General features: G+C 43.3%; 1 protein-coding gene across 2 annotated transcripts in view; it reads left to right on the plus strand.

Annotated features, from left to right (window-relative positions):
* ksr2 (kinase suppressor of ras 2) overlaps positions 1–14,589 on the plus strand; it is a 119,927-nt gene that overhangs the window by 9,368 nt on the left and 95,970 nt on the right. For both annotated transcript variants that reach the window (XM_038704594.1, XM_038704595.1), the window contains exon 2: positions 14,274–14,414. In XM_038704594.1, coding sequence (XP_038560522.1) covers positions 14,274–14,414 — 141 coding nt within the window. The remainder of the gene's footprint in view (positions 1–14,273; positions 14,415–14,589) is intronic.

Here is a 14,589-nt window from a genome sequence, read left to right on the forward strand (position 1 = left end):
GTTTAGTGATAAAGCAAATTTAATATGATGTGAAATGCAGCTGTAGAAGATATTAAAAGTGAGTGGTGGACTGTAGTAATGTGTGCGGATATATGTATACAGCTACTGTTGTGAACATTTAAAGCTGTACTAGGGATGTTTTGGAATATTTACTCGAAATGAATACTGCAATCCTAGAAATAGGTGCTTGTTTTAATGGAAGATACTAAGGCATTTTGTTATAAGAAAGCAATTTGAGGAATGGTGACTACTGAGTTACGTTACTGGCAGTCTTGTTTGAGAGAGCAAAAATGGTGTTCTATATCTTGGACCAGGAAAATAAAGAGTTGGATAAAGAGATTAATAAGAGATTTAAAAAAACTATTGGATTAAACTTTAAAAAAAAATTAGTAAATTCTACTCAAAATAATTTAGCCAAAATTATAAATATAATTGATCTGAAATTACTGAAAGAGATTAATACACTCAACTTATAAAATATAATTACAACCAATTTACAAAATATACGTACATTCAACTTAAAAAATATAAGTACACTCAACTTAAAAAATATATCTGGAATTAGATCAATTTATTTCGTGCAACCACTTGACATAATAAAATTAAGTAAAGTCACATAACATTTTTTTCAGTGCAGAGGCTGCATGGTTTGCAGTATGAACGTAATGTTGTTGTGTTAAGAATAACTTCATTTCAGCTGCAACCTCAGTGGAACAAGTCAGGATGAAATCTAAAAATATTTTTTCAAGTGGTATGTATTAATATCCAACTTCTCATCTTTAACACTGAGTACAGATGTGGTGTGCATCCCACATATACAGGGTAACCTCGAGTTGACCACAAACAAAACCTGCTCGGAGCAGTTTAGAGATGCAGCATAAATTGCCATGGCAACAGACCTCAGGTAACACCTATCCACCTTGTGTAGTACGGGTTATTTGGGAAGTTACACCCGACGTCACAAAGTTACTCCTGAAGTTACCTGGATAAGCCAGTTACCTTGCTTCATAGTTCAGGCCACAGGTGAACTGTTGTTGCATTTTATTGTATTGTGGTGTCTGGTGCATTGCAGTACATCAGAGCTCTGTTGGTCATAGCAGAAGTTTTTATGTTGCTAATAGTGGTCGAACATTATGGGTTTTTTTAACGGCCGGTGCCGATATTTAGAGAGCGGGGGAACCTATGGCCGTTATATAATGCCGGGATTAAAACAGAGAAACAACAAGAAAAGTCATGTATAATTCCATTGTTCCATGCAGAATATATTATCATTATTATTTCAGCCAGTAACATGCTGTTTTAGATGGAATATATTAATATATTATTATATAAAACACATTGGGTCATGCTATAGATTTCTGAACGTGACTGGTGTTTATGGGACAACGGGGTGCAGTTTGTCAGAAGTGACGTCATTCAACTGCAATAATCTCTACAGCATAACAATATATATATAACCCTAGCCAGCAATGATTTCAGATTAGATGTGCGGTCATTTAGGATGATATATCAGCCTTGTGAGTGTAGGTCAGTCAATGCTGATTATCTCAACATTCCAGATATCGGCCCGATAAATCGGCCGACCATTTAACTGGTTAACTAGTTGACAAGTTGCACAGTTAGCTACAGCTTGCTAAATGTTGAATGTAAAATAGAAAGGCAACTGTGCTAGACAAACAGTAACAATACAAATAACAAAGTAATACATTTGTGAGCTGATTTAACAAAACTTCTTAGACATGTTTGACACCCCTGCTTTAGCTTCTTTTTGTCTTGCAGTTATCTCTGCCTACTACTGGTTCAAACAAACAACTGTAAAAGTCTAAATCCAAGCTAGACTAAGATAGTATAAGAGGGAGGCCGCATCTAAGCACAGTTGTGCTTTGAGTGATATACTAATTTCAGTGTGCTAACTTGTTCACAATGCCAATGCTAACTTACTTATGTTTAGCAGGTATAATGTTGCCTATGTTATTTTAGTTTATTGTGTTTGCAATCTAACATTTATTAATTAGCACTAAAAACAAAGAACAGCTGAGGCTGATGGGAATGTAAGTAGTTTTTCAGGTGTTTGGTCATAAATTCAAAGTATTTGATCAGATCAGAGGATCACCATAGTGATAACATTTCATCATGAGGGAGACACGAATGTCTGAGCCTAATTTCTTGTAAACCATCCAATATGGCTAAAAATTAATTTAGGATTAGTTCACAATGTGATATCTTTTTGAGAACGATAAAGTGTGATAATAGATAGATTGAAAAGTATCCTCGAAAGTTTTCTATCTTTCTGGCCCTCTGTCTCTCTAACACCCATCCCCCCTTTTTCATTTGCACTGAATGAGAACCAGTTACTTTATATAGGCCTATGCCATGTCATGCTGTATTGTTGCCATTACTCCATAAACAAATAAAAATGGCAAGAATATGATATACAGTAAGAAGTCAACAGATTAAGGGTAAATGTGTGCTTCTCTGTGTGGACTGAGCAGTCGCCTTGTTGGGCAGAGCGTTAGCAGCCGTGGGCAGCTGCTGTACGGTTTTCTGCATTCAGAGGTGACTTTAAAGTCCCTCCTCCACTAGTTTCTACTTTGGTATCCACTGATGTAGGCCAGCACTGTCTAATTTCTAGCAGTCATTTTGTAGGTGTATGTTTGGAATAGGGCCATCCAAATGTATCATCCTTAAGTCTTCAAGCATCACGTCACCCACTGTGAGCCTGGAACTTGCTCTACCATCATTTTTAATCAGACCGATTGTTTCGGCTCAGAACTGCTTCACTACAGATGTTCTTGCTGTTTATTTAGCTTGCTATGTTGTATGACTTAAGTACAGTCAAAACAAAACATCTCTTCCACAAGATATGAATTTTTCAGTCTGTAATAAGAAATTTTGCTAAAAAGATGTCATCAGTTGCTCCTGGCAGGCTTTGTCTGCTTGTCTATGATCAGAACACCATGCTCAAAATAAATAGTAAAAGTTGCCAGGTCACAAAGGAAAAATGTATACATGTTCACTGTGTGGGATTCAATCTGTTAGAAAGGGACTCTGTTTTGAATAAGGCTATTGTTAGCAAGTAGGAGTGGAAGAAGTATTCCTGTAGTTTTCTTTTTTAAAAGTAGCAATACCACAGTGTAAAAATACTCTCTGCGTTCAAAATCTTACATAAGTAAAAGTACTACAGTATTTTCTGCAAAATTAACTGCATTATCAAAAGTAGAACACATAATACTAATAGTACAGAAAACTGGCTGTTGTGGGTGTCATAATTATTATTACGGGTGTGACGACATCTTGTGCCACGAGATATCGCGAGATTAAAATGTGTTGATTTCTCCTCATGTCAATAGCTGTCTGTCTCACGCAATTGAGATTTTTCACATGCTATCACACCACACATTAATTTTCTCACGCAGTGAAAAACAAATGTATAACTGATAACACATGTTTGAGATGACTGCGGCTGACTTTCGCTGTAACCATGGCAACGGCTTGTGTGCTACACAGTAGTAGCCTATTTAACTTAAATTAAAATTACTGGCTACATAACTTGACCTGATAGGCCTACATCTAGTTTTGCAGGGATGCTCTACCATGCGAATTCCCTCCTGTTGATGTCCTGATAACTATTTAGTAAACAGTAATAAATTCTGGAAACTCACAAACAGCATTACATTTAAATTAAAAGTGCACAATGCACTACTTTAGAATTCATTATTCAATTTTGTGCATAACAATACGATTAATGCGATTAAAAATTTTAGTTGTTGCCCAGCACTAATTCTGTATATTTTTAGATTTTAAATTGTCACCTGCCACATGAAATTTGTGTTTCCCTTTACATAAATAAAAATATTTCCACCATAAATTGGTGCAGAAACATTCACCAGAATGCAGGAAATTAACAGTTTATGCTCAAAATTTTCATATAATTCAGCACTGAAGATTTCTTAAATATAGTGTTAAAATCCTGTCTCGTCCTGATCTCGGGAACCCAATCTCGTCTCTCGTCTCGTGGGTCTCGTCACACCCCTAATTTTTTAATTATATATTACTGGATTATTAGTATGAGGCCATTGTGGAGCTAAATGTAACTACTTTATAGACTGATCGGTAGTTTAATCTATAACAAAAAAAAATTAATTGATGTCTTGTGTGAATTTGTGATCTTTAAAGTAACTAGATAAAACAAATAAACAAACAAAAAAAATCAAAACAATGAAGTGGAGAGAAAAGTATTGTCTTTTCTTCTGGAATTAAGTTGGAAATTGGAAATAAAGGAAACTGCAGTTATAGTATATACCTCAAAACTGTACTTAAGTACAGAAGTTAAATAAGTGTACTTAGTTACTTTCCATCACTGAATGTAAGAAGCTCTTATATAATGTAATTGATTGATTGAGATTTTTCATGCATGTCTTTTTGTAATGCATCGTCGTTGATTCCACCCCCTTAGCACCACCTTAATAGGACCCCTGCCACTCTGAGATTTGTTGGGAGTTTTGCTTTCACACATTTAATTTGGGCTAATCAAACTCTGGTGCGGACCAAACAATTTTCCCTGATTAATAGGTCAAAAGCTGCTAACAGGCTGTGCTTTTACTCTGTGTGCTTTGGTCAGTTTCAAGTCCATTACAAAGTGTGTGACAGCAATCCCACAGTAATAAGGCCCTGAATCATTACTGGTCAAGACGCCTCCTCTTCGTCCTGTCTCTACATCATCATTCATAACGTGAGGTAATAATGTAAAATAACCAGTTATTTCTTCATGAGGTCTTTGTGACCCAGAAGGGCACATAAATACACATCGTATGCATTAAAGTGCTACATGTGCAACTGTCACTGTCAAAGTCACTGGAATTTTTATTTCCCTGATTTTCCCTGTGGGTCCTGATGATAAACTGATAATGCAGGGCTGGGACAATAAAACAATAATAACAATAATAATTATCGCAACATTTTACAATAAATATTCAATAAATGTTTGATTTTATTCACTTGAATCATACACGAATTAGGACTTAATTTTTTTATTAAGATGTTTGTTTTGTTGAGGAAAAAGGACTGAAAAAAGCTTTTACTTAATTTTACTCATGCATATTTGTTGACAAAGATATTATCAGATTTGTGAAGTGATCCACTGTTTGGCTTCAAGTGTTGAATATAAAGAAGAGTTTAAACCACAATTAAACTCTTTAAACTCGAAAGAAATAACGATATGATACTTATCGTGATAATTATCGATATCAAAAGTTATGAAACTTTTATCATGATAACATTTTTGGCCATATCGTCCAGCCCTACAATAATGCAGGTCAACAAGTTACTTGTTAGTCTGTACAACTTGTGTTCACTCCTCTTGGTTTGTTTGGAAAAAGTCAGTGTGAACATGAACCAGACCAGAACTAAAACGCAAAAGTGTATAATTTTTCCTCCTGGTCCAGACCAGATGAACTGAACTGCAGGTGTGAAAGCAGCTTGTAGCCTGTCTGCTGTTCTTCTGTTTCCCTTGCTGTTTTCGGTGACATTAAAAGTGTGAAACAAAGTGCCCACCATATAAGGACCTCTAGTGGGCCCTTAAATGGTAGGCACTGGAGAGGCCCTCCTCCCCTGTACAATGTATATAGAACATACTTATGCAGTATACATTCAACAAATGTGTACTGTACAAATACCAAAGAAATTGTAGTTATGTTAATGTTGCTATTGCTGTTCTTGCATTATGTACTTATTTTTATTTCTGTTTTATTCCGTGTTTTAAACATTTGTGGTGTCTTTAGTTTTATAAAAACAGGGTGCCTTTTGGTTCACCTGAATTCTAAGCTGACTTGTTAGCATACATATACTTTGCATGTGATATATAGCAGATTCTTTTTTGTATGCTCTGCATTGACCCTTTGCATACATTTGCAGTCCTTGTTCCAAATGTGAGAGCAGAGAAGACCGAGTGTATATTGATTATCAGATCTAATGTTAAGTCTGCCCCGTCTCTATGACTGACAAGCAGAGTTTTTACTAAAGAAATCCACAGTAAACAAATATGTAAGAGAGCCATTTGGAAAAGGGTAGATTAGAGATAAACACACAGGGAAAGAAATAAAGCAAAGTGGCAAGTTAACTAGGAATCATTAAAAATGTGTAGAAATAAACAAAAAAATCTATTGTCAGTTAACAAAAAAAAAACATTAAAATCAAAAGAGCTGATTAAATGATTTATTTAAATATGTACTGTATATGACTCACATTAACACTTATGAATACTTATTTAATTTAGTGAGCCTTATTCACTTTTATATAATAATATAATGTATATTATAATAAACAACGCATTTCATTTTAGATTCATATATCTAATAGTTTATGTATTTACTGAAGATCAGTTTGGATAATTTGATCAGATTTAGTCTTCTAAAAAATGTGCATCATAGAGACAGAACCTCAAACTTTATAACTTGATAACTTTTTTTTTTTAGTGTGATCATAATCATTGTTGCCACTTATGAAATAACAGCATAAACACAAGTATATGTTGCTGATATTAACTATAGTACTTTTGATAGAGTACTTTAACTTCATGACACTAAAGTGAACTCAGCTCTGTCCCACCAAGCACGCTGTCATTACTTATTTGATGCAATAGATGTAGTGATAGATTGATAAAAGCATTTACATGATTCAACAATTTTGCGTGTTCTGATGGATTTATTTGACAGCTGGGATAATTTGTTCAAAACAAATCTGCTGTCGTCGTTTTCATTTCATATCTTTGGTTCAGCATGAAATGTAGTCCCTCATCACGTTGTCTCTGTAAAGAGACACATTTCTGACCCTTTTCTTTTGGCACAAACACACATTTAACATGTGAATTAAATGAATGTAAATTGTTTACATGGCAGCATAATATAAATATTGAGGTACTCAAAGGTGTTAATAGGGTTATAGTTACACAGATTATGTCCTCACATTATGTAATACTTCGATAATCAGGTTAATTATTCATGTGCATGAAACTGTTCCCCAGGGCTAATAAAACCCAAAAATAAATTACAAAATGTAGCATCAGAAATTGAGAATAATTTTTTTCTTAAACCAATAAAAGTTTGTCAGGGACACGATGTTTCTCCTCTGGCAACTTCGGTATATATATTGTTTCATCTGTAATAATTGGAGCACAGTTACCAAAACAGATTTAATACCAGGTCTAGTAAAGTTTGCAGCAAGTTTCAAAAGTAGTCACGGTCAAGACCACAGCCACAAAAGTAGAGAAGTACACAAATAAACACAAAACAAAAAACACAAAATAGAAAAGAAAGTGTTCTTGTTTTTCAGATATACAAATATTCTTTTAGGGATTAATTCACAAGTCATTGAGAAGCTCTGTGTTACACTTACAGTAAGTACACAATAATTAGATTAGATTAGATTTATTTGTACAGGTACAAGAGAGTACAAGTACATTGGAATTCTTGTGCTTATCTCTCTGTTTCGGCTTTAAACTAAAAACACAAGTAAAGAAAGGCAATTAAAAAGCAGAATAAAAATAAATGATAAATACACACTATATAAAAAACACACACAATATGAACTATACACAAATTAATAATTACACACTGACGTTAAATACTAAATCACAATCTATAATAAAACTGATAGCAAAACTAAGAAGGTTAAAATTAGCTTATAACCTCTTTCAGGTTTTGAATCCCCTGCAAACACCCCAGTGTAAAGGAGGTGATTATAATGTTGGTTGTGTTGCTCAAAAAAAGTTTCTTTCCGGAAACAATGTCAGGGTAATGTCACCGGGAACAAATATGTTTGGGAACTGTTTGAATATATTTACAAGCTTTCCAAACGCTACAAAAGTTTCTTCTGTATATGTATTTTTCATCAGTGTTACATTAGTATGTAGCTGAACCCCAAAGAAACGTCTCGGATTACGTATGTAACCCTGGTTCCCCGAGAAGGGGAATGAGACACTGCGTCGGTTACGACACTATGGGAACGCCTCTAGGCGAAGCAGGTCTGAACGTGAATGAAATCACTCCAATCCTAATGGCTTGTTGCTAGAACGGTAAGGTGTGACGGAATAACCGGAGGAGTATAAAGCACACCTGTACACACTCATCATTAGCTTAAACTATGAAGCAGGCGCTTCAGGCGGGGAGAGAGGTGTGGCGGGCCGACGCAGTGTCTCGTTCCCCTTCTCGGGGAACCAGGGTTACATACGTAACCCGAGACGTTCCCCTGCGAGGGAACTCGAACTGCGTCGGTTACGACACTATGGGAACGAGATAACCACTAAACCATGCCGAAACCCCACCTGCCCCAGTGTGCAGTAAAGTGGCACGACTAAGAGGAGAGCGCACGAGTGCCAGGTGCCGAAGGAAGGTCAAGACTGTAAAACCAAATGAATGTGTGCGGAGTGGCCCAGCGAGCCGCTAAACAAACATCCTGCAAAGAGGCCCCGGAAAGGAGGGCTCGAGAGGCAGCCATGCCTCTGGTAGAACGAGCCCTCACAGCCACAGGTGAAGGCAAACCGCGCACCTGATAAGCCAGGGAAATAGTCTGAACAATCCAGTTGCTAATAGTATGTTTGGATGCAGGGAGCCCGGCCCTGGGAGACCCAAAACACACTAGCAGCTGGTCAGCCTTCCTCCAATGGGAGGACCTCAGAGTGTAAATACTCAGTGCTCTGACAGTGCAGAGCAGATGAAGTCTCCAGTCCTCCGCCGTCACATGAGGTGGAGGATGAAATGCCTGAAGCACTGTGGACCCTGCCGCACAAGAAGGGACTTTAGGGATGTATCCTGAACGAGGGTGCAGGATAGCCCTAATATTCCCCGGGGCAAACTCCAGGCTTTGCGGGGAAACCGAAAGCGCTTGGAGATCCCCCACCCTCCTCAGAGAGGTGATAGCAAGGAGAAAGGCCATCTTGAGGGTCAAGTGCTAAGCCTCAGCTGACTCCAGGGGTTCGAAGGGGGCCTCAGCCAACGCCCCAAGAACCACTGCCAGATCCCAAGTGGGAACCTTGGACCGAGTCGCAGGTCTCATCCTCTGGGCACCACGGAGGAAACGTACAACCAAGGGAAGTTTCCCCAAGGACCCCTCCCTCAGAGGGGTGTGGAAAGACGAAATAGCTGCCACGTACACCTTGAGGGTGGAAGGGGAAAGACCAGCAGAGAACCGGTCCTGGAGGAACTCAATACCTGAACCACCGTGCAGGTAACAGGGTCCACCGACCGCTCCCTACACCAAGTGGCGAAAACGCTCCACTTCAGGCCGTACATCCTCCGTGTGGACGGGGCCCTGGAGCTCAGGAGGGTCTCGACTGCTCCGGCTGTTAGACCGCGTCTAGGTACTGTGCGTCTAGGTACTGTGCCCCCTCAGGGGCCAGACCCACAGTCGCCATATGGCGGGGCAAGGGTGAAGAACCCGGCCCTGCGCCTGGGACAGCAGGTCTCTCCTCAGAGGGACCTGCCACGGCGGGCCGTCCAGGAGCGACATGATGTCCGAGAACCACACCCGGGTTGGCCAGAACGGGGCTACGAGCAGTAGGCCGACATTGTCCTGGCGGACCCGCTCCAGAACCCCCGGAGCAGAGCGACTGGGGGAAAAGCGTACAGACGTAGCCTCGGCCACGAATGTACCATGGCGTCCAGACCCAACGGGACTGGAGGAACGAGAGAAAACCATAGCGGGCAGTGCGTAGTCTCTTGAGACGCAAACAGATCCACGTCTATGGGGCCGAACTCTTCGCACAAGAGCTCCACCACTTCGGGGTGAAGTCTCCATTCCCCGGGCCTCGGCCCCTGCCTCGACAGCAGGTCTGCTCCCTAATTCTGCGTCCCCGGGAGATACATCGCCCTGAGCGATAGTAACCTCTGCTGGGACCACAGGAGGATCTGACGCGCCAGTCTGTACAGAGGGCGCGAGCGCAGACCGCCCTGGTGATTCAGATAGGCCAGCCCCGCTGTGTTGTCGGAACGAACCAGGACGTGGTGGCCTTGGAGATCGGGCAGGAAACTCCTTAGAGCCTGGAACACCGCCAACATCTCGAGACAGTTGATATGCCACTCGGATTGATGCACCTGCCAGGATCCCCTTGCAAAGCGGCCGTCCATGACCGCGCCCCAGCCCGTGAGAGAGGCGTCTGTCGAAATGACCAGCCGGCGACAAGACCCTCCCAGCACGGGCCCCTGGGACAGGAACCAAGTTTCCTTCCAAACTGATAGGGAACGAAGACACTTGCGCGTAACCCAAATCAGACAGAGAGGATTTCCCCTTGGGGAAAAACCCTTGTTCCTTAGCCACCACTGCAGGGGTCCCATGTGCAGCAGTCCAGATGGTATCACGCTGGACGCAGCCGCCAGGAGACCCAACACTCGTTGAAAGTGTTTTATAGTGATGGCGTGGCCTAACTTCACCCCTTTCACGGCAGCCAATATGGTGTCGACACGTGCCGGAGACAATTGTGCCCGCATCGTTGTCGAATCCCATACTACCCCTAGGAACGTAGTCCGTTGGGTGGGCGCCAGCACACTCTTCTTTGCGTTGAGCCTCAGCCCTAAACGCCGCAGATGAGCCAGAACGACATCTCGATGCCGAACCGCCAACTCTCGAGACTGGGCTAGGATGAGCCAGTCGTCGATGTAGTTGAAATCCGGATGCCCTGGAGCCTCAGCGGGGCCAGTGCTGCATCCACACACTTGGTGAATGTGCGAGGGGAAGTGTCAGGCCGAATGGAAGAACCCGATACTGGTAAGCCACACCCCCGAAGGCGAACCTCAGGAACTTCCTGTGAGAAGGACGGATGGAGACGTGGAAATAGGTGTCCTTTAGATCTATCGTGACGAACTAATCCTCAGATTGGATGTGCGTCACGATGGCGGGGGGATGAGCATCTTGAACCTGAATCTCCTCAGAGACCGGTTAGAACCCGCAGATCCAAAATAGGGCGCAGCCCTCCGTCCTTCTTGGGGACTATGAAGTACCGGCTGTAGAACCGGCGTCTCTGTCTGGGGGGGAGACACGTTCCACGGCCCCTTTCCTTAGCATAGTACGAACTTCCTGTCCCAACACCGCACCTTGCTCCGGGCGGATCACAGTCCAAACCACCCCGTTGAATTTTGGAGGGCGGGTTTTGAACTGTAGTCGAAACCCATGTATGGCAGTGCGCAGGACCCACGGAGAAATGTTCGTCAGGCTCCGCCAAGCCTCTGCAAAGTCTGCCAACGGAACCAACCCCTCGGGGCTGGTGGTCGGTGTCTCGTGTGATCTTCTGGTGGACCCCTGAAGCCCCATAACGGCAGGGGAGAGCCGCCGAAGATCCACGGTGAGTGAATCTGAACGCCGCCTGACTGCAGACCCTCGGGGCAGGCAGTACGGCGTGGACTCGATGGTGGCAGGTGCGTCCTGAACGTGTAAACGGCGGGATAACATCACCCGTTGCCACGGCGGAGGGGACCTCGATCGGCCTCCGGGGGGGGGTGCGGGAGGGGAGAAAGACTCCCCTACCCCGGTCTTCCCTGAGCTCCGTCGGGACTGGATGACGGTCCTCAGATCGCGTCTCTCAGAAGGCTGAGGGTGAGAGCGCCGTCTCGCTGCCCCAGCTCCTCGGGGGGGCCCCCAAGAAGCGACACTCTGCTTCCTCTCCTCTCCGTAGGAGCTCGTAGAGGGAAGGGACCTACGCCTGGCAGCCTCAGCTGCCTTGGGTCCAGACCGGCGAGGGAGGTACTGGCGGAACGCTTCGCCCTGCGTCTAACGCTCCGTGGTTCTGCGAAGCTCCACCAGATCTTCCTCAGAGGGACCCCCCCTCTGAACCATCTCCTGTAGCAGGTCGGCTTGGTAGGCTTGAAGCACCCGCCATGGTGAGCAAGCTCGCACCTGCCTGGCCCGCGGCCATGTACGCCTTCCCCACGAGCGTAGATGTGGTGCGACATGGCTGGAGGGTAACGCCGGCTCCTCCAGGGAGGACGCAAGTCGAGGGGAGAGATAGCTCGCAAGCGCATCCTCCACCAGAGGCATCCTCCCATAACCACGGTCCCTAACCCCCATCACATTACTGTAGTTCAGTGATCGGGGTGTGGAAAGACGTGTAGAGAAGGGTCTGCCCCATGATTACTCAGTTCATCATGTAAATCAGGAAAGAATGGCAGAGACCGGCGTGGAGGTGGCACGTGGTGCTTAAGAAACCTTTCATCAAGCTTACCACTAGCCTGTGGTGTCTTCTCCTCCTGTGGCCAGTTGATGTTGAGCTTAGCCACGGCTCTAGTCACCACCTCCAGCAGCACGTCATAGTCGGGCGCCGCCAGATGACGCCGCCCCGACACCCGGAAGTCATCGTCCACTACGCTGAGCACGTTCGCCTCCTCGGAGTCGGATTGCTGCAGCGTCTCCAGATCCAAACCGCGAGCGGGAGAAGCCGAGAACGGGCTCCCGAACGAGGAAAGGAAGCGTCGGAGCCAGCGGATGAAGGTCGGGAAAAAGCCTCAGCCGTCCCGAAATCCTCCGACAGATCACGCTGTGAACCCCATGAGTGAAGCCGCCGGGCCGCCTTAGCGGCCGCAGGGCCCACACCACAGGGAGAACACATCCGGCCATCCTCGGAAAAGAGAGCCATACCTCAGTACCCGCACGGAAAGGGCCTTGCAACGGGCGCAGGCAGCCCCCTCGAGAGCTGCCTGGGCGTGCTCCATCCCCAAACATGAGACACACATCTCATGAGAATCTCCATCCGTGATGTACCGAGGGCAAGAAAAAAACACACCTTCTGTACATCTGGTTGCCGGACATGCTGGTAGACTTCTTCTTCAGGTAAGACACACTGCTTGTAGGACTGGAGCTTTCTTCAAACAACATACAGAGCGCCTGCTGAATAGAAAAAAGCTAATGATGAGTGTGTACAGGTGTGCTTTATACTCCTCCGGTTATTCCGTCACACCTTACCGTTCTAGCAACAAGCCAATAGGATTGGAGTGATTTCATTCACGTTCAGACCTGCTTCGCCTAGAGGCGTTCCCTTAGTGTCGTAACCGACGCAGTTCGAGTTCCCTCGAAGGGGAACCATGAATGCAGGGATATGTTATGGCCAGTTGCTGCTTTACTGTCTGCACATGGTGATAAGACTCACAAGTACAACCACTAGCCACTGAGCAGCCCCACTGGAGCAAACCGAGATCTTGGTAGTGATGGGAACAGAGCTTGTTGCATTTATTTTCCCTGCACTGCTTTTCCAGAGTGTCAGTGCCGTCGCAGTAAACGGTGTAAATCACTGACTGTGAGACTATTCTTCTCACTAGTGTTTTTCAGGACAGTAACAGTAACCTCTCTCTTAAGTGTGGATCTTAAGACTGCCTTCCTTTAATATCATTGTCATATTTCAAACAACTTTGATTTGTGGGACTTTCAAAAGTTTATAAAGTACAGGCAGCAAATTGTTGGAGAAGGTCTTTGAAGTGTTTTTTTTTGACAAGCGAACTCATGGAAAAATCTTGAAATATGTCTTATATTGACTGGACTGCATGATTTGGAGAAAAAGGCATATTGCGATTATTGTGGACAATATTGCGATTTGCTATAGCGTTTGCAATATAATGGAACAAATGGTACTATGAGTCTACTTGCTTGATTATTAAGAAAAATGCACAAAATACTGACATTTCTCAACTCGGGGACGAATATACAATACACCAACAGCACACTTTAGGTAAACAATGTTACTGAACAATATAATATTATATTATATAATAATTATAACAATATTTATAACAATAACGTTCGTAAAACAGATGTAAAACAGAATAAAGGGAGCGTGTTGCTCTCAGAAGGAGGCGGCTAGAAGGAGCACATACTGGCACATTATTGGGTTTTTATCTCAAGGTTACAAGGTTGTTTATTTGTCACTGTATAACACAAGTTTGTATAACAAAACCAAAGTTTGTAGTGCCTTCATGCTACACACAGAATTTAACATTGTTTATTGTCAGTCTTGCTTTTGATAAGAAGAACAGGTCAGTTTTTCAGGACATGGCCAGTCAACATGTTGTTCTGACTGAAGACTAAAACTAATGGAATTCATGTGTTGAGGCATTTCTTTGTTTTCACTTCCCCAGACTACAGAGTTGTTTCTATTCTTTTTCAGAGTTTAGACAATCATTCTTGTTAATATGTGAAAAGGTGAAAATGGGGCGGTGGGGGGGTTGGGTTCTTCAGCAGTAAATAAATGTAACATATTTCCAGCTCTTCCTTACTGTAATTGTCCCTGTGGTTCCCAGGGGAAGTTGGTGAAGTACTTCAGCCGCCAGCTGTCCTGTAAGTGCAAAGTGGCCTTAGAAGAGCGAAGCGCCGAGCTGGAGGACTTCCCTCGCCTCGGCCACTGGTTCCGCATCGTCAACCTGAGGAAAGAGGTCACACAGGTATAGATACATCCAGTCACAATTTTCATGCAAAAAGACACTGATCTTCCAAAATTACAATGTGGAGATGTAAGATGCTATTTCTCAAATTAAAAATCTGATATTTGATATAATGTACAGATGGGTGACAGAGGGTGCTGTCTAACAAAATCTCCCATACGTGTTCTACTGAGCT

This window comes from Micropterus salmoides, unplaced genomic scaffold (assembly GCF_014851395.1).
Source record: "Micropterus salmoides isolate LMB-PRFRI ecotype aquatic unplaced genomic scaffold, ASM1485139v1 Ms_hic_scaffold_7, whole genome shotgun sequence".
Lineage (NCBI taxonomy): Eukaryota > Metazoa > Chordata > Actinopteri > Centrarchiformes > Centrarchidae > Micropterus > Micropterus salmoides.